This window comes from Aspergillus niger, assembly GCF_000002855.4.
Source record: "Aspergillus niger supercontig An10".
NCBI lineage: Eukaryota > Fungi > Ascomycota > Eurotiomycetes > Eurotiales > Aspergillaceae > Aspergillus > Aspergillus niger.
Genome location: NT_166537.1, coordinates 12,968 through 37,863, shown reverse-complemented (window position 1 = coordinate 37,863; position 24,896 = coordinate 12,968). Strand labels below are relative to the sequence as shown.

Here is a 24,896-nt window from a genome sequence, read left to right as displayed (position 1 = left end):
TCTTCCCGGTAACTCACAGTTTGATAATTGTCACCACGTTTCGCTCTCGGTTGTTCGATATACTCTTTGCTCGTCCAATCCAACTACCATCTCGTATCCGTCCTAGGGCTACTACGGCCGTCACCACCACCACCGCCGCCATGGTCAAGTTTTTTCAGCCAAAGGTTGATCCCTTGCCTACGGGCATTGACTTGACGGGCAAGACCGCGGTCATCACCGGTGCCAGTGCAGGCATGGGTCTGGAAGTCACCAAGCAGCTTTTGCGCTTGCGCCTCTCCACCGCCATCCTCGCCGTGCGCAATGTCACCAAAGGGGAGGCCTGCATCAAATCGCTGCTGCAGGACCGCGGCATTCAAACCCACAACCCCAAACCCACCATCAAGGTCATGGAGCTTGACATGGACCGATACGATAGCGTGCAGCAATTCGCGAAAACTCTCCGCGAAGAGGTTCCGGTCGTTGACCTCCTCATCCTCAATGCGGGAGTTGCTTCTCTGAACTTCGAACGTAGCCCAAGTGGCCACGAGAGGGTGACCCAGGTCAACTACTGCTCCAACGTCCTGCTCGTGGCCGAGCTTCTCCCTCACCTGGAAGCCGGTGCGGAGCAGACCGGTTCCCCTGCCCGGATCAGTTGGGTAGGCAGTCGTTCGCACGAGACACCCAGTTTCGAGAAGAAGGCCCCCGTTGGAGCCGACGAGGGGGTCTTGGAGCATATGGACAAAGAGGAAGCTTTTGTCCCTTTCCAACGGTATAATGATACCAAGTTACTCTGTGTGCTGTTCTTGTACAGCCTGGCGCCGCGCCTGGATCCTAAAAAGGTCGTCATCAATACAATGTGTCCGGGTATGGTGAACACCGGGATGAGCAACATGCTCCCACTACATCTGCGCTTGATTTTCAACGTCATCAAAGCCATTCGCGCCCGTCCAGTCGAGGTTGGGGGCTGGATTATCCTGAACGCTGCAGTCGTTGCAGGCCCAGAGTCCCATGGGAAGTTCCTGGCGGATAAGACCATCACCGAGTAAGTCCCTCTTGAGCTTCGTCCCGATAAACCCCACGACTAACATGAATTCTCTTTTAGTAAATCCGCAATTGTTACCTCCCCGATGGGCCAGGATATTCAAAAGAAACTTTGGGAAGAGACAATCACCGAGCTGAGCAAGTTGACCACCCTTCCTCCCCAGTTCCGTTAAATTGAACTGGTTAACAAGCCATGACGACGGATTATGTGTTTCCTGCCGTTCTCAACATTTTTAATACTCCCTTGGCTTTTTTCGAGTGTTTTCATGTTTTCCTTTCTTCTTATTTCCCTCGACTGCTGTGGTCATTCCCTTCCGCTATATCTCTTTCTATCGTCGACCAGTGCAAGTGGTACGATTACGACATCTCATGTACTAGAAGAACTATTCTGAACGCATATAACTAGCTCAATCCTACCCGATAAGTATTAATAAAAACCTTAGCCACGTTGAATCCTGGACACTAGCCTCTTTGCGTAATCTTCGATCCACTCTGCTCCCACTGTGTCCGGCAACATGGCTCACGGCGATATTTTCCACGCTTTTGCCACGAAGTTTCCCGGAACCGCCGCTGCGGACCGTCGCGTATGCTCCAACGCGATGAACAACGGCCCTCTTTCATCTTGGATCCCACTGGCCAGGGCCACCGGCATCACACTCCAATGCACGCGGCTCCAGAAGTACCAGCCTGCCGTCACAGTGTATCCCACCCACCGTCGGACCGTGGAAGCCTCCCCCGCCGACCGGTCATCGATCCCCAGCATCCAGCACACGAAGTCCTCGATCATGATGAACACTGCCTGCGAGATGAAATATTTCACCTCTCCACCATACGATGATGGCCTCCCCATTCCGCGCGACACGTGGTACGATCCACACGTATGAATCAAGCCCGATACGACGAATGTTATCAGCACGAGCAAATACCGTCTGATCAGCCGAGCAGGTCGCCGTTTCGAAGTTCGCATTGCTACAGGTAGTAAGGACATTATATAAGCCGCAGGTGCCCCTGTATGGCGCCGTAGCTGCTGGTGCCAGGTGATGCCCCAGAAACGTCGAAGGCTGTATGACTCCCACAAACTACCGTAATCTGGAGGCCAGGCGGACATATCACGCCATGCGACGGGGCCAGTCTGCAGACCAACGCAGAGAATAGATAGTGGCAAGACGAAGAGCGCGAAGTGGCTGTAAATAACCAATGCAAGGCCCAGGACTATTAGCCCGTACAGGAACAAATCACCCATGAGGATTTGAATCGGATTGCCATCGTCAATTCCTGGGCTTGGGTACGAAGCGAGAAGCTCCTGACACGTAACCTCGAGCAAGTACAGTCCGGCGTACATGGCGATTATTGTCAGGAGACGAGCTGTCACAAAGCGAGCTCGGGATTTTGGTGCCGTGAGCTCTGGAATACGGGACACGCGCCAATCCCAACCGATACCGCGGGTGACACTGAAAAGCTCCAATGCCCAGGGCAAGCGTTGGGTGAGGGGAAGCCTGGTAGCATCTTCCTCGCTCTGGTTGGTGGATGAGATGCGGTGGAACGATTCTTCAGGAACATTAGTGTAGAGTCGGTCAAGGTAGCGAGCTAGGAGATTGGCCATTAGCACGCCCGTGGTGTAGAGAACAGCCGAGTCGGAGGTCGGTGGTGGAGGTGCCACAAAGGCCTGCAAAGCGCAGGTAATCTGGAGGAGCAGCAGGCCATAACGGAGGATAGATTTGCGCGGAGCTGAAGGGATGCACACGGCGAGGAGGAAGGCGAGAGCAGTATAGTGCGTGCTGACCAGGGAGCGAGAAAGGAGCACTTCCCAGACCCACGAGTGGAATGGAGCAGGCTCCTGAAGTTCCACCTTCGAATCACCCATAACTAACGTAAGCTATGATCACAGCGCCACGAGGTTTCACCGTTCTCTCCGCTTGCTTATGTGTCTCCCTTATGTAAACCTTTCGGGCTTCGGTGCTGTCGGTCGTTGTTGGGACGGTGGATTCGGCCGATCGGCGGTCCTGAAGTAATAGTTTATATGCCCCGAGAGAACACCCCGGGCATGAATCCACTACAGGTCCACCAGCCATGGCGTTATTCTCTGCGTTATCCAGCTCATTGTCGCAACTGCCTGTCAGCGTCTGGCTCATTGCGGCGGCCACCTTTGCTGTCTACCATGCTATCCGTGCCGTGTATCTGATCTTCTTCAGCCCGCTGGCTATCTTCCCGGGGTCACCATGGGCCGCTTTGGGTGAATAGTGGGTGTCACAATTTCCCAGCACTCGAGGATACTTGCTGACAGTACCGATGCTGCAGCTGGGAGGCATACTGGAACATCGGCCTTCGGCCGGGCCACAAGGGGCAAACACTGTTCAAGCTTGAACAGATGCACAAGCGTCTGGGGCCTGCCCTACGCATGGGACCGAATGAGGTTCACATCTATGATCCAGCCTTCTATCATGAGTTGTACCGGCCAGGGAGCCAGTATTACAAAGACCCTTCTATGCACAAGGTGCTGGGGGCGCCGACAAGCACCCTGGCGGAGAGTGACCCCGTCCGTCACAAGCAGCGCAAAGCGCCATTGGAGCCTCTGTTCTCCAAGAAGAACATCCTCAGTCTGGAGAACATGTTGATGGAACATGTTGACCACTGCAGTCAACGGTTTGATGAGCTTTACAGCCAGGGGAAGCCTGTCTCCATGGAGTGGGCCCTGAAATCTCTTGCGATGGGTATGTACACCTTGCCTAGCTTTCCGACCGCAGTTTTCATGTACAAGGTCACTAACAGTGTCAACCAGATATGGTTTCCCAATTTGCCTTTGGCCAGTCTCTAAATGCTATTGCGGATCCAGAGTTCAAGTCCCTCCCCGTGCGCGTGTTCCAGCAATATCTACCGAGCCTGCACGTTATTAAGGCCTTTCCGTTTGTGCGGCTTCTCAGCTCACTGCCACTATGGATCGCGAGGCGAATTTCGCATTCTGTTGAAATGGGGCACGAGCTGGAACAGGTATGCTCTGCGCATGGAAGCACGTCCTTTCAACGACCATGATGCTTGTTCCGCTGCTCTGACTGAAGTACTTACTAATTATATGTAGTTTGCGGCCCGCCGGATAGACGAATATATCGAAGCCGCAGCACAAGGGAAAACTCCTAATTTCCCCACTGTCATGGAGCGGCTGCTTATTCCCATTCCCGAAAAGGGTTACGAAGTGCCCGACAAACAAGGGCTGCGCGATGAGATCCTGACGCTCATATCTGCTGGAGATGACACCACCGGCATTGCCAATACCGTCACCCTGTTCAACATCATCCACAACCGGACGATCCACGACCGTCTCCTGGCGGAGTTGAAGACGGTCATGCCGACGCCAACCTCTCATGCCCAATACATCCAGCTCGAGCAGCTGCCGTATCTGGTCTGTCTGCTATCATAATCAATTGTCGCCGTCTACAATAGAGTCAGGCTAACCGAGATGTCATACACAACAGACAGCAGTCATCAAGGAAGGATTGCGATACTCATCCCCCGCCGCCTCCCGTACTCCGCGCCTTGTACCCCCCGGTGGCGTTCGTCTCCCTGATGGTCGATTTATCCCTGCTGGCACACGAGTGGGCATGGCCATCTACCACATCCACTATAATGAGGACCTCTTTGAGAACCCGCATGAGTTTGATCCAGAGCGATGGTTGCAGGGACCGGAGATCACGGCAAAGAGAGCCAAGTTTCTGGTACCCTTCTCGCGGGGCAGTCGTTCATGTTTAGGAATCAAGTATGTATAATCCATGCCGGTACTGATAGTGACTGACATTTTTGGTATAGCCTGGCGTACATGGAAATGTATATGGCAATTGCGTACATTGTGCGACGATTTGACCTGGAGTTGGTGGGCACGACACCGGAGGACATGAAGTGGGATGACATGGTCGTGCCACAGTTCCACGGAGAGTTCCGGGCACTCACGAAGCGGCGCATGGACTAGGAAAGCCGGTTCAAAGTATAAGTGGAGTGTCTCAATGGCATATAAGATTATATGTTCTCTAAGCTTAATGGGGAGGGGCGCCATGCGGTACCAATATATTTTGTCAATTCCTTTCGGGGGCACAGATCTGCCCGCTCGTACGTGGCCGCCCAATATTGGCGAAAATTTACCTTTGGACTTATATACAATACATGGTTAGAATATGCGGCACACTATAAACTCCTTTTTATCATAATAATATTAACCTTCCATAAAAATTAGGTTTGATTGCGTCAAGTTTGGTAAAGCTTCAACGAATGAACGCGAAAACCATATGTGTATAGATAGATATGTCTTATCTTCAATCCGTGCATTTATACTCTGTGAGAAATAATCTAGTTAGCGCTTACTGTTAGGATATCGCCTTTATAGGTTCCTATTATTCTCAGGGTTAGTATGATTCGGCGGATGTCCCGTGACATAGGGGCCCGAGGGCGTGCGTGATGAGGCTAATATTAAAGGTATTCATGGTTTATAAAAGTTACCTAAATTTATGAAAAAGTTATTAAAAGTTATTTAGAGTTCTTGATAATTAAATAAAAGTGTCATATAACTAGCCGGTTAAAATAAGGTTTATTAGATTATTTATTATTATTTTATTAATATATATCAATTTCTTTATTTTTATATATGAGTTTAAAATTATTTTATACTTACATTATATATCGCGGGATACATCTTGAAGTTATATACGATTATATATATATTATAAAACTATTATATTACTTCATATGTAATTACCCGGTATTCAAAACATTTATCAAGTTATTAATTATTATTAATATACTTATTTTAATTAATAATTACAAATAACTATTAAAAGCTGTTAATAACTTTTAATAGCTTTTGAAAATTATGATATACTGTTTATAATTGGCTACGGCCTCCCAACAACTTCCGCCAGCGGCCTACTATGGACCTTTAAAAAACTTATTCCATAATATATATGCCAGAAGCATATTAAGGTATACTTAAGATAACTACATGTCAAAGAAGCATACAAACCGTACTTAATCTTGTCGAATGTTACAATATGTGGGTGTCACCCAGACAAGCATGGGAAATTAACTCCAGTTATGGCAATCGGCCAAGCGTCTTTCAAAAACTTCAAACGAAGATGAGGGATGGGGATATCATAGTTGCTCAAATTCAATGCATAACAGTCCAATAATATCTTAATGTACATGATTAAGCATCCAGCTCCTTTGTAAAGTGCTTCACCAAATGCTGCACAGTCGGGCATTTCCAGATTAACGTTGGCCCGACTGGCACTTTGAGCGTCTGTTGCAGGGTCATTCGGAAATTGACCGTCATCACTGAATCCATACCCATCTCTGCCAATGCCACAGCATCATCGATCTCGTCCTCCTTGACCGACAATGTCTTCGATACACATCCATTAATGACATCCCGGAGATGTTGCTCCAACTCCCTTCCACTCAACTTCACTTCCTGGCTACCCGCGGGATGCTCTCCAGCATTGACAACCTCTGCCTTCCTTGTAGCGATGTCCGTAAGAATAGGATGGGGCAAGGGCTCGCCACCTTCTAACACTCTCGCTCGCACAATTACTGCATGATCTGTGCCTCCGCCACCAGTAGATGCCACGGCACTCCAGGCCCGGAACGCTTCGTCGGGTGTGATATCGGTGATTCCGCGCGCGTAGAGCTCCGCTTCCATCGCGCCGTTGGCGGACTGCCCCATGCCCATTCCACGCCACGTGGTCCAGAGCAGAGAGATGGCATTATCGCCCTGGGCTCTGCGAGACCGAGCGAGGCCATCGAGAAAGGCGTTTCCGCTGGCGTACGATGCTTGCCCGGGAAATCCGAGTAGCTGACCGCATGAAGAGAACAGAACAAAGAAGTCCAGGGACGCTGGAGGGAAGACATCATGTAAGTTGAGAGCACCTTTGATCTTAGGCGCTAGTACAGACTCCAGGACGTCCGGGGTCACTTGCTCAACAAGTTGGTCACTGACAATTCCAGCGGCATGGATAACACCAGCCACGGGAGGGAGGTTCAGAGTCTCCAGGGTGGACCGAAGTCCGGAGGCAGCCATGGGCAGAGAGATGTCGATGGGGAGGCAGTGGACCGTGGCTCCGAGGCGTTCGAGGGCCAAAATGCTTTGGATGGTAGGATTGTTCATATGCGTGGAGGACCATGTGCTGCGCGGAGGAAGAGCGCGACGAGACAGCAAGAGGAGCCGCCGAGCGCCTTGAGTAACCATCCAGTGGGCAACTGACAGTCCAAGAGCACCCAGTCCGCCGGTGATGAGATAGGTCGAGGCCGGAGAGAAGGTGAGAGGCGAAAAGGAGGAAGAAGCAGATGGAAGCGGCCGAAGACGGGCAATGCGTGGGACGCCATCTTTGATCTTGACCACGTCGGCATCCCGAACATAGCGCATGGCCATAAGTGGGAGAGAGACAGTGTCTTCGACCTCAATGAGACTACCCCAGATGTCAGGGTGCTCAGCCTGGATGATTCGGCTGAGACCCGAAAGAGCGCTGTGACCGAGTTCGGTTCCTGCAGTGAGGACAAAGACTCGCGTAGTTGAAGAAGCAGCCGCAGTGATAGTCTGTATGATGGAAACAAGGTCATTACAGGATCTGGTTGCCGTATCAAAGGCATCTGTCATGGTCTGTGGCAGATAGACCACCGCGAGAGAGGGATGACTGGTCAAGGGTAGGTCTGAAGCGGCCTGGTGGACGGAGGAGGAGATGGTCAGCGCATCGAGCTGGCTCTGATATTGTTCCAGCCGAGGATCGGTGATGTCTGGCGTTACAAAGGCGATGTGACTGAATTCCGAAGGGTCCTCGACAAGTGCTGCCGGAGGCCATTGAATCTGGTGGACTAGACCTGCAGTGCTCTTTCGCGAGAAGCTCTCGCCCTCTAAGCCGGCAAATGACATGCCCTGGATCTCCATCAAAACTGTGCCATTCTCGCCAGTAAGGGTCACATCAGCCGTGCACTCGCTGGTGGATGCGACTTTCGCGCAGTGGATGTAGACTACTCGCGGGATAGGGATCTCATGGACGGCAACGACACGACGCACTGACGTGGGCATGCGAAGCAGAGGCTGGCGGTGCCAAAGAGTAGAGGAGATGGAGGTCGCAGCATCCATGAGCGAAGTCAAGAAGTCATTCATCCCTCCCATATTATCCGGGTTTGCGTCTACCCGTGCCAGCATCTCGTCGTCGCTGGCGACATGGTCGGTCACTTGCCACGGAAAGCCCATGGCAGATACACCTACGGATGCTAGGTAGTCGATGGAAAAGCTGTCAGCCAGCTTTTGGGGCAATCGCTTGCGCAACTCTGACAGGTCCATACGACTCTGACTAGGCACAACGTTCGCGGCACCCACTGCAGCCGTGGTGTTTACCAACCAGGACCCATCCTCTTGGCTGCTCGACTCCTCCAGGCACGAAGTGATGGTAATGTTGCGGGTGTTGTGGCGAATCTGGACCTTGCGAGCCGGCGACACCACAACCGGGACTTGAAGCGACACCTGCTCTACACACCGGGGCGTCAGAGCCTGCAGGAATGTACGTAGCAACACCGCCGCCGGCACGATCTCGGAACCATGGAGCGGGTGATGACCGGGAAATGGCCGGTTCTCCTCCTCTAAGCGCGTCTGATACAGCACCTCTTCTGTACCCCAAAGGGCGATGCGTTTTCCCAAAAGGTTGTTAGCAGCCGGATCGTGGGTGGTTTCGAGTTGGGATGATGCCGCTGTTTGGCTCACGGCTCGATAGAATGGTTGGTGGTGCCAGAGAGTACCGGGTACGCTCGAGTTCCAAGGCGCATTAGGGTCCAACTCATTGAATTTAATGGCACAACCGAAGCAATGCAGTCGACCTGTCGCGGCCAAAATGCTCTTTAGCGCAGGCTGGCGACGTACCATGGTAGGGGTGACGAGAACGGGGTCCTCGGTACATTCCCCCATAGTTTCCACGACGGAGTGTGTCACGATGGGGTGACTAGACACTTCCACCAGGGCCCGGAAGCCATCTTGTGCAATGGCGGCGATAGCAGACTGCAGCCGAACGGGCTGGATCATGTTGGTCACCCAATACTGGGCATCGCGCAAAACCTCGGAACGGGGATCCGGCTGCGAGGTCGAAAAGAGCGCCCGGTTGGGGACACGGGGATGAAGCTCTCCCCGTAGCGACTCATAAAGAGGCTTGGCCAATCTCTCCAGCATTGGCGTATGGAAGGGCACGTCCGAGGCAACCATACGCACCTCAATTCCCTCTTCGCGCCACCGATCTGAGAGTTGCTTAACGGCGTCCACCTCACCAGACAAAACACACGCGCTAGGGGATGTTTCAATCGCTACCCAAACTCCAATTTGCCTGCCAATACGGGTACGAGCCTCCTCAGCAGATACTCGCACTAGAGCCATAGCGCCTTGCCCCATGAGCTCGCGATATAGCCGCGCCCGACGGCACACGACGAGAGCCCCTTCGCGCCAGGTCAAAGCGCCGGACACCACGGCTGCGGCGGCCTCGCCTAGGGAGTGGCCCACGACAGCACTGGGAGGCCCTGACTCAATCTCTAGGACGGCTGCAATGCCAAGATGCATCAGGAACGTCATTACCTGTACCACGTCGGAGCGATCGGGACATCCCTTTTGCAGAGTTTCAATGGCGGAGAATCCTACCTCATCCTGGATGATGGGCTCTAGGTTGCGGACCACCTCCTCGAATGCCGGACTCGATTCGAATAACTCACGGCCCATGTCTGCCCACTGCGCACCATGACCAGAAAAGATCCACACCGGGCCCTTAGCGGCCTTAGCATCGATCTTGTCCTTGATAACCCATCGATTCGGTGCCTCCTTGCTAACATCATCGAGTGCGGCAATAGCATCGGGGACGGAGTCCGCCACAATGGCATGGCGGTAGCGATGGTGAGCCCGGCGTTGAGCCAGAGTCGACGAGACGGTCTTGAGAGATATAGATGCTTCATTCTCGCTAAGCCATTGCTTTAGAGCGCCCGCGGCGGCGGAAACCCGACGAGCCTGGGGTGCGGAAATGAGGAGAAGAACGGGCGAAGGATCATCGCCGGTAGGGATCTGCGACAGACGCTCGGCAAATTCGGAGTGTCCTGCAAATGCTTCGAGTACCGCGTGCGACACAGTACCACTATATCCGTATGATGCCACGGCCGCGCGTAAAGGATGAATCGGCCCCGGGCACGGCAAGGTCACCAGCTCGCGCGGTGGACACAGCAGATTCTCGTTCCATGCAATTTTGCTATTCAGCGTCTTGAGATTGGCCTGCGGGGGAACCTGGCCGTGGCGAAGAACCAGTACCGCTTTGATGAGTCCCATCACTCCGGCACCGGCCTCCAAATGACCAATGTTGGGCTTGATGGAGCCGATATAACAGGGATCAGATGGGCTGCGCCCCGATCCCGCACCATAGACTTCGGCCAGAGCGTTGGTTTCGGTCGGATCGCCCAGGGATGTGGACGTCGCATGAGCTTCGACGTAGTTGATCGAATCAGCAGACACTTTGGCCTCTGCGAGAGCCTTCTGGGCCACTAGTAGTTGGGCACGCGCATTGGGGGCCATGATCCCCAAGGTCTTGCCATCCGAAGCGACTGCACTGCCCTTGAGCACAGCCAGCACATGGTCGCCATCTGCAAGTGCCTTGTCCAGTCGCTTGAGAATCACGACACCTGCCCCTTCTCCTCTACCATAGCCGCTGGCTGTCTCATCGAAGGAGCGACACTTGCCATCGGTAGATATAGCTCCAGCTTCGTCCAGCACTCGGGTCAAGCCGGGACCAAGCAGAGCATTGACCCCACCTGCTATTGCCAGATCAGTTTCTCCAGCCCGGATTGCCTGGCGTGCGTGGTGGACAGCCACCAAGGAGGAAGCACAAGCTGCGTCCAAGGCAACGCTGGGTCCCATGAGATCCAAAATATACGAGATCCGGCTCGGAATCCCACAATAGGCAGTGCCCACCCCCATGTGAGCGTCAACATTCGGCAGATCTTCGAGGAGTAACTTGGCGTAGTCGTCTGAGTTTACCCCCATGTAGACCGAGGTGTTGGAACCCGCAAGCTGGGGAGGTGATATTCCGGCATTTTCCAGGGCCTCCCAGGCAACCTCCAGCGCAAGGCGTTGCTGAGGATCCATTTGCTCCGCCTCTCTAGGTGAAATGGAGAAGAAGGCAGCATCAAAATGATCAATGTTGTCGAGGAAGTAACCCTTGGCTGTGGTCTGGGCGAGCAGGGCCGCATTGCGAGGATGGCGCTGTCGATAGGGCTCCCAACGCCAGTCGGGAAGGCTACCAGATGCATCCCCCTTCTTCAAGAGGTATTGCCACAGACTGTCGGGTGAGCGGACGTCTCCGGGCGTGCGACAGGCCATTCCAATAATGGCGACATCAGCAAGGGCATCTCCAGGCCTGTCCGGGACTTCGTGGCCCTCGGTACTGGTCGCCGGCGTGGTGAATTCCTTGCCGTTGTCGGAGCCCTCAGCAGGGGTGGAGAACTTTGTGCTGCTTCTGGAGGCGGGCATGATGGTGTGTACAAGGCCTGGCATGTTGAGTGATGAGAAGCATGAGAGAAAAATCAAGTTGCTGGGGGGGAGATAAGTACCGTGAGATGACAGTGAGGCATCGAGGGCTATCGAGGGCCGGCGTTGCCAGCTCGCCGTCGGCCGAAGTGGGACGGGGAAATATGGACGGAGAGATTCAAAGCCGACAAATAGATATGGCGTTGGCTCAGCTGAAGCCGGCTGACAATTCATCAGACCGACGCGATGGATCTGATCGACCAGTCTGATCTACTCTGGGGAAGTTCAAATTATATCCATAGTCGTTGTTCCCCTTCCCCTTCCTCATCCTCTCATCCACCTTCTTCATACTCGCCCCCCTCACAACAAACAATATAGTCGCAATATAGTCATGTCTACTACTAAGCGCTCGGTCACCACGAGGCCGTCCACTTCGTCACGGAACGTGCCACGCGGCATCTGGGAGCTAGCCCGATTGCATACTCGCGAATCCTGGCTATGCTGGTATCCATCTATCTGGGGAGCGTGTGTAGCCGCGGGTGTATCAGACACCGTGCTAGAGCCGCTGGCTTTCGCCAGGTTCCTGTTCGGCATCTGGGCCAGCGTAACCGCGACTCATTGTGCCTTTTGCACCTTCAAGTCTGTACCATTTTGCTTTTTTGTTGTTTCCCGGTTCTCTTCTGACTACTGGCAGTGACATTTGTGACCAGAGCTTGGATAAGCACGTCCAGCGTTGCAAGGTGCGCCCTCTCCCATCCGGAATGATTAGCACGCCAGAAGCCTTGCTTGCCTTTGTCTGTTGGGTGCCCTTTACGTTCGCCATTACCTGGGCTACCCTGGGCCCGGCTGTGACAGTGAGCTTCATTCCCGTCTGGGTATTGAGTGTGATCTACCCTTTTATGAAGCGCCTTATGCCCTTTCCGCAAGTTGTTCTTGGGGCAATCATCGGAGGCGCGGTGTTTCCTGGTTGGGTGGGCGTTACCGGGGATCTGGATCATCTCGACCAGGCATTGCCGCTATTTTTCGCTACAGCCGCATGGGTTGTCTACTTTGACGTTTTCTATGCGACGCAAGACCTGCCGGACGACAAGAAGGCTGGCGTCAAATCGCTCGCGGTCTGGATGGGACCCAATGTCAAGATCCTCCTTGCGGGGCTTGGAATCCTACAGATTGCCTTCTTCGCCATGACAGCACTGCGGGCCGATCTTTCCCTCATCTTCTGGATACTGGGAATTGGAGTGTGGGCCGTCAGTGTGCCATGGCATGTCCTGTCCTTGAACCTCAAGGACCGACACTCCGGCGGATCGGTTTTCAAAGCGAATATTAAACTAGGATTGTATATGACGGGAGTCTCTTTATTGGAACTCGTTCTGTTGAGGGTGCATCACGCACCCATGAAAGTATACTAGTGGACTTCAATGGCCGCTGCCGTGTGTGGAAAATGATGTGGAGTCATTGAATAAGTTCTTGCGTGTTTGTGGTTGCCAGTCATATGAGCATATATACATGTATATATATGTGCAGTCGTTTAGCAGCAGGACTAGAAAGAGCACTTTATTCAGCAATAGAACTTCGTCATAATAGTCACGTAGAACAGTATCAACCGAACAGCATTTGACCCATTTCCCATGGAATTCATCATACGCGCCTCGGGTTACAATGACTGTTCTTAGTCTAGTCAACTGAATAAATTCTGGATGATCCTTCGGGCACGCAAAGTCCAGGATTCTCCTGAACTCGCGCGGATTCCCGGCCGAGCCGCTCGGCCTTGAATTCCACATACTCGCCTATTCTAACTATTGTATATAACAGACACAGAACCATCTGCATCTTACTCGAGCCAGCAGCCCATCCATCACCAATCAAACGTTCGCGATGGAACGTATCGACGTCCACCACCACTTCATCCCCCCCGCTTATGTTGAGGGTGAGCATTGGCCTCCATTAACCACTACTGTGCTTTGACTCACTTCACCTTTCCCAAACAGCATTCAAGACCACTGGAGGAGATCCCTCGGGGTGGCATCTTCCCCAATGGACGCCGGAATCCAGTATCTCGCTGATGGACTCCCACAACACCCGAACGGCCATCCTTTCCCTGACTGCGCCGGGCACTTCCATCCTGGCCCACTCACCTGGAGCTTCGGCCACCCTCGCCCGAGAGATTAATCTTTACGCAGCGAAGTTGCACAATGAAAGTCCGACCCGTTTCGGCTTCTTCGCGAGTCTACCCCATCTGACCCCCGACACCATCCCCGCTGCTATCGAGGAGGCGATCTACGCGCTAGAGACCCTACATGCAGATGGGATCACGCTATACACCCGCTATACTGGAACCGGCTATCTTGGGCATGACGCCTTTGCGCCTCTATGGGAGGAACTGAACCGCCGCAAGGCCGTCGTGTTCATCCATCCGACGAATACGGCGGCGGACGCTCGGAACCGGTCGATCCTCGTCAATCCTGCGCTTCCCCAGCCGATTATTGACTACCCGCATGAGACGTGCAGGACGGCTGTCGATCTGATTACGTCTGGCACTATCTCCCGCAACCCGGATGTCAAGATCATCCTTTCCCATGGCGGTGGCACATTGCCTATCCTTGCGACACGCGCAGCACATCTTCTTTACGATGCCAAATTGACCAGCATTAGCCCAGAAGACTTCCTAGAGCAGGCACGGAGCTTCTATTTTGATCTGGCGTTGTCTGGCAACGAAGAAAATATGCAGTTACTGGTGGGGAGGAATGGATTTGCAAAGGGGGGGCATGTCTTCTATGGCAGTGACTTCCCCTATGCACCGGTAAGTACGATCAACAAATATGTGCGGATGATGGAAGGGTTCTCGGTCCAGGGCGAGGAGGTGGAAAAGGCAATTGCCAGAGATTCGGCCGTGAAGTTGTTTCCGCGATTCCAGATGCCTGCAGACTTACGTGTCGGAAAGACCAATAATTGGGGCGCGTTTTCCGCCTGCTTATTGCTTCCTGTTGGTTTATCAGCTCTCTATTCCGTACTGCAGTCTCGTGTTCATACTTATAGTACCTAGTTAGAATCTAAACCTTGTCTCTTCGCTTGGGTTTATCTTTTGATTTTGCTTTTCCAGCCTCTGCATCGTTTTCTTCTTTCATTCCTCTTTTTTCTCTGCTTTCTTTCTTCTTTTTTTCTTTTTCCTTTTCCTTTTTCCTCTTCTTTTCTTATTTTTTATTCGGCCGATTGATGGCGTGGTAGTAAAATTGATGATCGCTCACACCCCCTTATATTTACCCCTGTCATTTCGCTTCAGCAGTGATGATCAGACAGTGAAACTTGTTGAATCAGGCATTCGTGTTTATTCGGCAGGATGGCGCTTGTTCATCTGACTGCGTTAGCTGCATGTGGGCTTTTGCTGGTAATTCTCCGCGCCGCCTTCAATAGTTGGAGATTGCAGCGAAAACTACCGCCTGGTATGTACTGCTATATGCGATACCTTTCTATTATCTTTCATCATACCCCAATTAGATGATGGAACGGACATGTACGAGAGGCTAATGTGAGATAGGCCCCCCGGGTGCCCCGTTGATAGGTAATATTCTCCAATTACCCAAAGTTCGGGCGCATCAAAAGTACGTATCCATTCCGAGAAAAAGCAAAAGCAGTATCTAACGGGAAATAGATTCACCGAATGGGCCAGAACCTACGGAGGTCTCTACAGCTTCCGTATTGGACCAGCGACCGCCGCGGTGGTTACGGACCGCGCTCTGGTCAAGGAGCTGTTCGACAAACGGAGCGCGCTGTACAGCTCACGTCCGACCTCATATGTGGGGCAGAACATCATCACACGGGGAGACCATCTCCTGGTCATGGACTATAGCGACAATTGGCGACTGTTTCGCAAAGCCATCAACCAGCATTTCATGGCCTCCATGTGTGAAAAAACACATGTCCGCCTGCTCGAGGCTGAGCATACGCAGATGATGCGCGACTTCCTCCTTCATCCCGAGAAACATATGCTGCACACCAAGCGCACAACTAATAGCATCATCATGAGCTTGCTGTTCGGTATACGCACTCCGTCATGGGACACCCCACATATGCAGGAATTGTATGAAATAATGGAGATTTGGTCCCAGATCATGGAGACCGGTGCCACCCCACCCGTGGATATCTTTCCGTGGCTGCATTGGGTGCCACAGCAGTGGCTGGGCCACTGGGTGGATCGCTCACAGACTGTGGCCCGTGGTATGAAGCGCCTGTATAGTTCATTCCACCGACGGGCCATCGAGGCACGTCGTAAGGCAGAGAGCACCTCCCAGTCCCGCGCCCGGACCTTCCTCGATGACGTGCTTGATCTTCAGGAGAAGCTTGGTCTCACAGATAACCAGGTTGACTTCTTGGGTGGGGTTATGATGGAGGGAGGATCAGATACGGGTTCCACAATGCTTCTGGTTATGATCCAAGCGTTGGCCCTCCATCCCGAGATTCAACAGCGAGCACGAGCTGAAATCGATGCTGTTTGTGGAGAAAACCGATCTCCAACGTGGGAGGACTTTCCTCGTCTGCCTTATATCAACATGATCGTTAAAGAAACAATGCGCTGGCGGCCAGTTACACCCTTGGCCTTTCCACACGCCCTCAACAAGGATGACTGGGTGAATGGCTATTTCCTCCCCAAGGGAACCACCGTCTTCCTGAATGTCTGGGGCCTACATCATGACGAAAACATCTTTCCGAACCCCGACCAGTTCGACCCCTCGCGATTCGAAGGCCGACATAAGCTGGCGTTCGACTATGCCGCATCGCCCGACTACATGCAGCGTGATCATTACATCTACGGTGCCGGACGACGCCTGTGTCCTGGGATTCATCTGTCCGAGCGCAGCATGTTCCTGGGCGCTGCAAAACTTCTCTGGGCATTTAACTTTGAGCCGGCGCGCGATGAAAATGGCAATCCCATCCGAATCGATACCGACCCGGTCACCGGCTACACCGAGGGCTTCTTAGTCTGTCCGCGACCATACCAATGCAAGGTCACGCCACGATCCCCCGCTCATGCGGAGACGATCCTCCGAGAATTTTCCCGGGCCGAATCAGAAGTTCTTTCTCAGTATGCGATGCCATAGGCGCTTCGCACTACACTCGCCCGAGCATCGACTGAGGTGGCTTCGGGTGGTTTGCTTTTGTTCGGCTAATAAGAGGACTAGTAATTTTGCTTTTTCTCGGTGGGGCTTTTGGTGAAGTACGGGTTGCCTAGCTGATGCCCAAAGTACCGGTTGAGAAGATCTTAGGAAGAGAAAGTCTAGCCCGACGTGGTGCGTAAGCAGGCATTCGATAGAACAATCTGAAGGCTCTTATCAAGATATAGCGTTCCGGTAGTTGTGTTGAAATTTCTTTTGCTGTCGTATCTTTGGAAAACACCGATCGGTCCATTAGGTGGTAGGATTGTTTGTTCGTGTGTATGATCTACAATGACTAGTGCTGACATATGCAGGGAGTCAATAGCCCTTTTATTTTTTTCTTTCTTCCTAGCAGATAACACGGCCCGGACTTCGGACTTGCAGCACGGATCCAGTCTCCGTCAAGCAAATGGTAATCGGACCTCTCATCGCCGTGTCGGCACGGCATCCTTTAAGGCGGGAATTGCCAATGTCCTCAAATGTTAGCTTGATTATCTTGGCGTTCAATATTGTCTGAAATTATTCCTCTAAACAAAGTTGCGCTAAATCAATACGACCCTAATACGGTGGGTGCCAGCGGAACATTGACTTGCTGATTTCTGTCCCTCAATTCTATTCGCTGTTAAGATTTCAGCTTGACCGTGCTAGCAAAGGGAATACAAGAAATTAACGATGCATACACTAAGTCGGGTCGTGTATTATCCTAAGTTCATCATTATGGTGTCGCATGTCATCTAAGCATGTTTGCTTTGTCCAAAGTGGGCGGACTGTGAGATACTTCCAATGCCCATCACACGGGATGGTGTGGTGCCATCGAAGTAGGGTGTGCCAGAATATCACTTGGGTCGACAACCAACGAGGATGACCACGTCTCAAAATCAGAGAGACTGGCAAGAATGTCCAGGTCCGAGCCACCGTCGCTGTCTGCGACAAACACGCTACTCGGTGGTCCATGTTTGGTGCCAGAAGGCATTTGGGGTGCAGTAGTCGTAGAAGGGGCCTCTTGATTGCGGTGGATGTGGGTTCTGGATGACGAAGATGACAAAGACGGCAAGGAGAAGATGCTCTTGTCTATTGTGTCCTCCTCAGTACCCTGAATTCCAAGTTCGAGGGAGTATGGGGAGAACTGATATTCATTTTCATCCAACCTGTCAGTCGTTTGGTTATCAGACCTCGGGTGCGATTGCAGTCGGTTGTGGAGGTCAACAAGAACCTGAATAGCCAGGGGTATTCGGTCCTCCGTTGAGCCTTCATCGGATTCCGGATTGTCTGCACGAGTTGCTCCGAATGAATCCTGCGGGACTTGGTAATGGGATACAGTGTGGTCGATGATTTCATCGATGCAATATCGAGCCAGCACGATGTCACCTGATTCCGGGAAGGTATGGAGGTACACGAGGATAAGAAACACACATTGAAGAGGTCCGTAGTGTCGGTAACAAAACCATACGTAGGGGGAGAAGGCAGGGGTTTGATAGAGCTGGAGGAATATACGCAAGTAGCTCACGCAGAGATGTGCCACGCTAGAGGTTCAACTTTTGTCAATAAGAGTGTCGTAGCAGATCGTAAGGTTGTCAGGGGAACCATACCTGGTCCATGCCCTGCATGAATGCGGATCTGCACTGTCCGGGGCAGGTAAGAATGGCTTTTGTAGAATAACAGCTACCTCGAATTTGAGAAGGACCAACATAATTCTTGTCCAAGTGGAGAAAACAGTTGGATGAGTGCCATCATCCTTATAAAGTGCTGGATGAGTGACTGGAGATGCTTTGGCTAAGCGAGAGGGGATAAATCCTTTTTCAGGAATCCCTTGTGAAGGGACACGGGCAATCAAGGTATCAAGCTTCTGTTGCAGCTTTTTCGCCGACGTCACAAGATCAGTAAGTTCAGTCTGAGCTAGACGTCTTCCATTTTGCAGGCGCGACACGATCTTTGATTGCAGACGCGCCGTTTCAGAGCGCGCTATGGCGAGTATCACGGCTAAGGACTGCTCCGAAGGACGAGGGACTGGTTCCCGGGAACGATGATTAGAAAGGTCCCCGATATCTTCATCGCGTGTATCAGCTATCATGCTGACGATATCTAGCGCCTCGGTAGCACAGCATGGGGGTAGGCCTGTGGAGATGCTGGACTGTACGTCAAGCCCAATGATGTACCACCAGGCCCGGCGACGAATTTCCCGATCTACCTGGCTCAATGAAGATGACCAACTCCCTTCTCGATGCAATCCCATACTCTGGGCGATGCGGACTGTTGTGCTGACGGAGACCACATTGCGCATCGGCGCAACATGGCTGTCCAAGAACGGTGCAGTCAGCAATGTAGACACTAGCGTGTTCAATGTCGGGTGTTCGAGATGCTGGCATAGAGACAGACTTGTCGTATAGGCCGACTTCAAGTGCTTGATGGTCGTTTCCTTCCGCAGGCTCTGCAGATTGGTGCATGCCCAGCTGGTCGGTGGTGCAGCGGATGCGCCACAATACAGGATGGCAAAGAGAAGGCAGAGAAAAGTTGGGTCATCGCGGACCTTTTCTGGGGGTAACGCTCTATCGCTGTTGCGACACCATTCCCAAAAATTATCGTAGTCCGCCCGTAGAGTCGGGCCATGCACCAGAGGAGAAAGCGGCCACACCGCGAAGAAGAAGGCATCGAGGAGGGCATCGCTCACGGGCTTGGTAGGTAGGGACCGCAATAGATTGAACATTCCCAAAGAGGATATATGTGTCAGAGGCTGTTCCGTTGAGGCATCACGGTTGCAGTCGAAGAAATCATCGCCCAGGGTTTCCTGCCGGTTGCCCAACAATCCAGGTTAGCTCATGCGTATCCGCGGGAACTGCGCTTACATGGTTGGGCAGCACTGACTTTCCCGGCCACAAAGCCCCAAAACGCTTGACCAATATACCGCACACGTGCGCCCCGTCGTACACTCAGATAATCAGGACTAAGTAGACCACTGTAACTTGTAGATGTAGAAGGCGCTCTGGCTGATTCTGAGACCGCTGGGGAGGCATCCTGGGAGACACTCGACGTCCTGCTTGTTCCTGCCCGAGAGGATGCGTGATGGTTATCGGGTAGCTGGATGGCCTCTTCCCAGGAAGGTACTGTCGGATATACCAAATCCACCTGCGGATGGCTTGATGGCGCCGGAGTGAGTATAGTGGAAGAATGGTGGGGATGAGGAACAGAGCTAGTGTCGCATTCGGCTTGGGTAGAGCGTCTCTGAGGAGGAGGAGCAGAAGCAGGAGAAATGGTCGGACGCGGAAGGGGAGCCTCATCGCTGAGATTTAATACATTGCCAGAGCCTTGTGACATCCAGTGCGACCAAGTAAACCCTCCTGTACGCTCCTCCGAACGGTTGGCACAAAACTCCGGTCCATTGGGGTTATCACCCTGAGGCACAGGAGGAGGAGATACTTGGCGTACGCGGCCGGTAAACTCATCGCGGACCATTGTCTTATAGACACAATTCTCCTTCATCCGGACACAGTTGGCGCATTCCGGGTGTTCGCGGCCGCAGCGAACTTTGCGACGGCGGCAGACAATGCAACTCAGCGATAATCGGGGCCTTTTAATCTGGCGAGGCTCAGATGGGGGTGGCATTGTAGCACAAGTGTCTCACTAGTAAATAGATGGAAGGGTGGTGTTAAAAGTAGCGAGATATTTAGTACCTATACGATAAAGAGTAGGACTACCAGTATGATGGAGTAGATAGTGGTGATGGCAGTAGGAAACACATAAACTACTGCCACCGTCACTATCTACTAGGATAGATATAAAAAGTGTGGGTTTCCCGTAGTCGATAATAACTAGGATTGCTCTACAGCCAGCCCCACCCGCCTTGTGGCAAGGCAGGGACCGCTGCCTTGTCCAAGTTGCCACTTGGACAGGTGATGGGATAGTGCGGTGAAACTAAGTAAGCAAGCAGCGTGCGGCAGAAGTCGAGGTGATGATGAACTGCACGTTGTCGATCCAGGCCCCGGCGGTCGCTGCTGCATTGGTCCAAGGTCTTGATATTTCGAGGGTCCAGGCTGTCGCGTCCCAAGGAGTAAGCAACTTACGGGATCGGATTAACTAAATCAAGTTGCAGCGCGGCGAGCGAGTTTGTCCGAGGCTAGTGTTGCCCTCGGAGTTCCCGCCAATTATGGGTCTTCCTTATCTTAGTTTATTCCCCCTTTGCAGCTTCTATTACTATTAGACGTAATCGCCCACACGAAGATTGACATTTGCCCCACAGCATCTTATTTGGCCCTCTGTATGCCATCCATTCCCCGATAAGATGTAATGGCATTCATTCATTGATCCTGCTCAGCCCAGGCTAGTAGTTCTCTTCTCATAGTACAGAGTACATCATTGCTTTATAGGGCTAAATGCCTCGTACAAAGAGGAAGTTTGGTGTCCACCTCTGAAATATGAGTCGATACAAAAGTAACACTAACAATAAATCTCTTTCCTTGTCGATCGGGAACTGTAACAAGCAGTACTAGTAGTTTGGCAGCAAATATACGGCCCTCAGGGGGTTAAATAAGTAAACTTTAACATAATATTTCCTGTTGCTCGGCTGTATGTACCTCTTCATATTTATATGACTGTGTGACTACTAGTCCGGAACTGGTTTTTTTCCCGGTCGGGTAAGTAGTATTATCATTCCATGCTGTAGGCACGAGGCAGGCGGCCAATTGTTCCGCTTCAGATAAGGACTCGCTACACACGGAAAAAGTACACACGGAAAAGGAAATAAATCAAAGTATCAAGCTAATATCAGAATGAAAAAGATTAAATTATCTTCTTTTTTTTCCCGCTATTTTCTTATACAAATCAAGTCTGTGGAATGCGGTAATCGTTTACTAGCTATACAAACACCTTCTATAGTCTGGTATGGCTGGTGCTGTATGGTTTGTGCGAGAAACTCAACTGTCACCAGATCAGGTTCAAAGAGATTCACCTTACTACTGGGTGTTATCCTCGAATGCAGCTCTGCCTTAGCCCTTACCCATTCACTGAGGGCCGAGGGTATTTCCACAGCGAGCCATGGTATTTACTGACTAAATGGAGGCGGTTCACTCTCATGTAAGCTTCAAGATAAGATCATAATTCTATCTTTTACACCCTATCTTGAGATGACTTTTGTGTAGGTGTAAAAGTCTGTAGGAAAACCCCGGAGGGGAGAAACCTACAGAGATCTTTACACAGTAAAATATAACATGACATATACAAGATATGGCATCTGTCCTTGTCATGGTAGTCTTAGGACACCAGTTTTCGAATTTTCAGGCCGGCGGACTTGGATACCAGTCACAGTCAGGCGCTACCCAATCACTTGACCATTCAATGGTCTCGAAGCAAGTTGGGATGCCCTTTTCATCAGTATCAAAGAAACAAAATTTTGTTCCCCCTCTTTTGCCCAAGAAGTAACCCTGAGTAGACGGCCTGAAGCCTCTCTTCCTCATCTCCTCTATCCGTTCGTCCATTGATAGGGTATCCATAGTGAAAGCAATGCTCTGCACTTCTGCTTTGTTGCCATCCTCGTCCAAACGATCCTTGAGAGCTGACTTTCCTTTAATGGGGCTCATAACCTCAATGACCGGCGCCTTTGAATCGGAATTATACGCGAAGGCGACATCAATTTCATATAGATCCGGTCCTTCCTCATCGTAGTATTTCTGATCCGAAACAGTTTCGGAATTGAAGTGGTATACTTGGAAAGGACCCATGCCGACCTTGCCTAATCTGTCGAGGGTTTCGTGAAAGTTTGGTGTAGCAATGCATACCTGGTTGAGGTTTCCGAGAAGATTGCCTGAGGACATGATGATGGAGTGTGAAGCCAATGAGTAAGAGACTGGAGTTTGGACCTTCAGAAGGGAGCTCGCTATGGAGTATAGAGCAGCGGAGACTAAATCGTGTTAATAGACTGGTACGATTACCTCGGGGCTTTGTTTCAATCGTGAACGATAGTTATATATCAAAGGCTGGCCACCAGCAGACCTAATACCTCGGCGTCGTAGTAATCATAGCAGCTGTTTTCATCATGACTCCACGCTGTTGGGGTAGGAGCGGTATAGCTTTAGAGTATCATGATGATGTAGTAGTATTTCATTCTAGCCAGGATTGTATACTATCAGAATTGATTAAATAAATCTTTTATTTGGGTGTCATTAACAATGGTAGCACCAATTTTCATCACGACTCCATGCTGTAGGAGTGTGTATAGTCCTGCACTAAAGAACCACCATGATGTAGTAGTATTGTCTTTTAACTATGGCTTTATACTGATAAAACGGGGTCAAGCAAGAGCTTTTCCTAAGATATAACAGTAATGGTAGCACAGTTTACATCATGACTTTATGCTATTGGGGTAGGTGTGGTATAGCTAACAATTGGAGTACAGCTACGTGTTGGAGTACATCCATTCATTCAGTCTCATCCCGCCCCACCTGGTCGGTTGCGGATACCACGTGCAACACCTCCGACCGCTGCAACAGGCGCTTCAAAGAGGCTCCCCTCGACAATTCAATACGAACTCTAGCTCGACATTTGGCAAACCGCCAGCCAGGAGCTACATGCGCAGTATTATACTATTTTCTTAAATGTCCGAGATCACGAGTGGTACAGAAAGTAACTTATATTACTACCACATCTACATGCTCTGCAACACAGAAATTAGTCTGTTATCAATAGAGCTGCTTTGAATTACTAGCTAAGATTTCTTTATTCTCCTAAATCAGTGTGCCTCTCTACGGTGATCATAAGTGTAGTGGTTTGAATGTTATAGCAATGCTTATTTGTTTTATCTATTATTGCAGAAGCTTATTAGATAGTAGTCTTGATCTTTCAAGTCAGTATCACAAAACCTTTGATCTGAATATATATTCTTGCAGGAGCTTCGAGTCCTTTACTGACTCGACAAGTTATCAGGTAATTACATATGCGCCCACACACGCGAGCAACGTTCCAGGTCACGATGGCTATTTGCGCACTCCCTACGAGTCTGTCGAGAATAGCATCCTCAACAGTTGAATTGGCCAGCATGTAAACCCCAAATGCGCAAAGGAAGCGCTGCGGCATTGCATCTGGGCTTCAGAGCAGCTATTCCGATATCCTGGTGAGTTCACACTTAAATCAGACGCGGGAGATACACTGGGAAGACACAATCGGGGAATCAGATCTGTTCTCGCATCTCTTCTATCTTCGGGTCTTCAAGATGATGAGGCCATTGAAGAAGTATCTGGGAACAGCACAAACATAGTGTATCTAAGAAAAGCCTCATCAGACAATGGCATTTACCTTGAGTGTAAAGCTTGGTAACCTAAACGACAGACTGCAAGGAGATCCGTGTGGCAATCACAAGCCCTACTTCGATGAAGAAATATGACTCCCACCCGCACACCGGTAGCCGGCCACCTGTCGAATTCACCGATATCCCACAGGAGAGACACCCATTTCCCGCAATTCCCTTCGAGCCTCTTCTTCCTGCTTCTTTCACTCCCCGATCTCAATTCTCTTTCAAGCAAACCTCCTAAGATCCTCCTCATATTGCCATCGCTCGTTATCAACAGGCCTCTTTGAGCGACTGTCCAGATTCTTTCTCAAAGCCTTTCCCTCACAAATGATCCCCATATCATGAATGTCTCGCGTCTAGTGTTATTTTCGATCAGCTTGCAGTTTGTTCCAGACCTTGTTAGATACCCCTGGATCATGAGACCCATTTAGATCGGCCTCTCTTGAAGTAGTATTGAGGTTAGTGTCTGGTGATGTTGTCAGCTTAGTCTTGTTTCTTCGCCCAAGAGGTAGCTGTGAGAGAGGGTGCCGCGGGGGTCTGTCTAGCTGTTGCTGGCATGATAGTATGGGGAAGCTGGGAAATTCGGGACGGTCGCTGTCGTCCATAACTGTCACTCCTGGATAGCAAATACTACCAGGTGATTAATATTCTTGTTATACCAGGCCAGGCTAATGATCAGACTCTTGAAGAATTATATCTTGTTGAACAGTCTACCTGCTGCTTCATGGTCTCTTTTCAGAATATACTATTCAGGAGCCAGTATGTCTTGTTGATGAAGAGAACTTTATCTAGTCTTTTTTTTCTGAGAAGTCTTTTAGTTTTTGGCCTGGTCTAGCCTTTGAATTATTTAATAAAATCAACTAAAGAGTACTCTACTACTTCGGGTGTCTTAAGAATGAATATCCATGTCGTAGAAAACATGTTC

The 24,896-nt window shown here is 51.1% G+C and overlaps 10 protein-coding genes across 10 annotated transcripts; 5 read left to right on the top strand and 5 right to left on the bottom strand.

The window, feature by feature from the left end:
• Positions 1 to 140: 140 nt before the first annotated feature.
• An10g00170 (uncharacterized protein) lies at positions 141 to 1,193 on the top strand (the record flags this gene model as incomplete). Its single annotated transcript, XM_001402374.3, has 2 exons — positions 141 to 1,021; positions 1,082 to 1,193. The coding sequence occupies 2 exons, from the start codon at positions 141 to 143 to the stop codon at positions 1,191 to 1,193; spliced, it is 993 nt and encodes a 330-aa protein (XP_001402411.1).
• Positions 1,194 to 1,766: 573 nt separating this feature from the next.
• Positions 1,767 to 2,884, bottom strand: An10g00160 (hypothetical protein; the record flags this gene model as incomplete). Its single annotated transcript, XM_059749929.1, has 2 exons — positions 1,767 to 1,989; positions 2,097 to 2,884. The coding sequence occupies 2 exons, from the start codon at positions 2,882 to 2,884 to the stop codon at positions 1,767 to 1,769; spliced, it is 1,011 nt and encodes a 336-aa protein (XP_059605848.1).
• A 206-nt stretch (positions 2,885 to 3,090) lies between these two features.
• Positions 3,091 to 4,981, top strand: An10g00150 (uncharacterized protein; the record flags this gene model as incomplete). The annotated part of the gene is made up of 6 exons (XM_059749928.1): positions 3,091 to 3,233; positions 3,319 to 3,731; positions 3,800 to 4,008; positions 4,097 to 4,417; positions 4,491 to 4,771; positions 4,822 to 4,981. The coding sequence occupies 6 exons, from the start codon at positions 3,091 to 3,093 to the stop codon at positions 4,979 to 4,981; spliced, it is 1,527 nt and encodes a 508-aa protein (XP_059605847.1).
• Positions 4,982 to 6,208: 1,227 nt separating this feature from the next.
• An10g00140 (uncharacterized protein) lies at positions 6,209 to 11,548 on the bottom strand (the record flags this gene model as incomplete). Its single annotated transcript, XM_001402371.3, has 1 exon — positions 6,209 to 11,548. One exon carries the CDS (start codon positions 11,546 to 11,548, stop codon positions 6,209 to 6,211), a length of 5,340 nt encoding a protein of 1,779 aa, XP_001402408.3.
• Positions 11,549 to 11,936: 388 nt separating this feature from the next.
• On the top strand, positions 11,937 to 12,954 carry An10g00130 (uncharacterized protein; the record flags this gene model as incomplete). The annotated part of the gene is made up of 2 exons (XM_059749927.1): positions 11,937 to 12,070; positions 12,240 to 12,954. 2 exons carry the CDS (start codon positions 11,937 to 11,939, stop codon positions 12,952 to 12,954), a joined length of 849 nt encoding a protein of 282 aa, XP_059605846.1.
• Positions 12,955 to 13,420: 466 nt separating this feature from the next.
• Positions 13,421 to 14,588, top strand: An10g00120 (uncharacterized protein; the record flags this gene model as incomplete). Its single annotated transcript, XM_001402369.3, has 2 exons — positions 13,421 to 13,472; positions 13,534 to 14,588. 2 exons carry the CDS (start codon positions 13,421 to 13,423, stop codon positions 14,586 to 14,588), a joined length of 1,107 nt encoding a protein of 368 aa, XP_001402406.3.
• A 294-nt stretch (positions 14,589 to 14,882) lies between these two features.
• An10g00110 (uncharacterized protein) lies at positions 14,883 to 16,641 on the top strand (the record flags this gene model as incomplete). The annotated part of the gene is made up of 3 exons (XM_001402368.3): positions 14,883 to 14,985; positions 15,081 to 15,144; positions 15,195 to 16,641. 3 exons carry the CDS (start codon positions 14,883 to 14,885, stop codon positions 16,639 to 16,641), a joined length of 1,614 nt encoding a protein of 537 aa, XP_001402405.1.
• Positions 16,642 to 17,485: 844 nt separating this feature from the next.
• On the bottom strand, positions 17,486 to 20,295 carry An10g00100 (uncharacterized protein; the record flags this gene model as incomplete). The annotated part of the gene is made up of 4 exons (XM_059749926.1): positions 17,486 to 17,989; positions 18,109 to 18,175; positions 18,285 to 19,480; positions 19,558 to 20,295. The coding sequence occupies 4 exons, from the start codon at positions 20,293 to 20,295 to the stop codon at positions 17,486 to 17,488; spliced, it is 2,505 nt and encodes an 834-aa protein (XP_059605845.1).
• Positions 20,296 to 21,795: 1,500 nt separating this feature from the next.
• An10g00090 (uncharacterized protein) lies at positions 21,796 to 22,499 on the bottom strand (the record flags this gene model as incomplete). Its single annotated transcript, XM_059749925.1, has 2 exons — positions 21,796 to 21,865; positions 21,985 to 22,499. 2 exons carry the CDS (start codon positions 22,497 to 22,499, stop codon positions 21,796 to 21,798), a joined length of 585 nt encoding a protein of 194 aa, XP_059605844.1.
• A 1,024-nt stretch (positions 22,500 to 23,523) lies between these two features.
• An10g00080 (hypothetical protein) lies at positions 23,524 to 24,576 on the bottom strand (the record flags this gene model as incomplete). The annotated part of the gene is made up of 4 exons (XM_059749924.1): positions 23,524 to 23,767; positions 23,977 to 24,162; positions 24,206 to 24,291; positions 24,367 to 24,576. The coding sequence occupies 4 exons, from the start codon at positions 24,574 to 24,576 to the stop codon at positions 23,524 to 23,526; spliced, it is 726 nt and encodes a 241-aa protein (XP_059605843.1).
• Between the last annotated feature and the right edge of the window lie 320 nt (positions 24,577 to 24,896).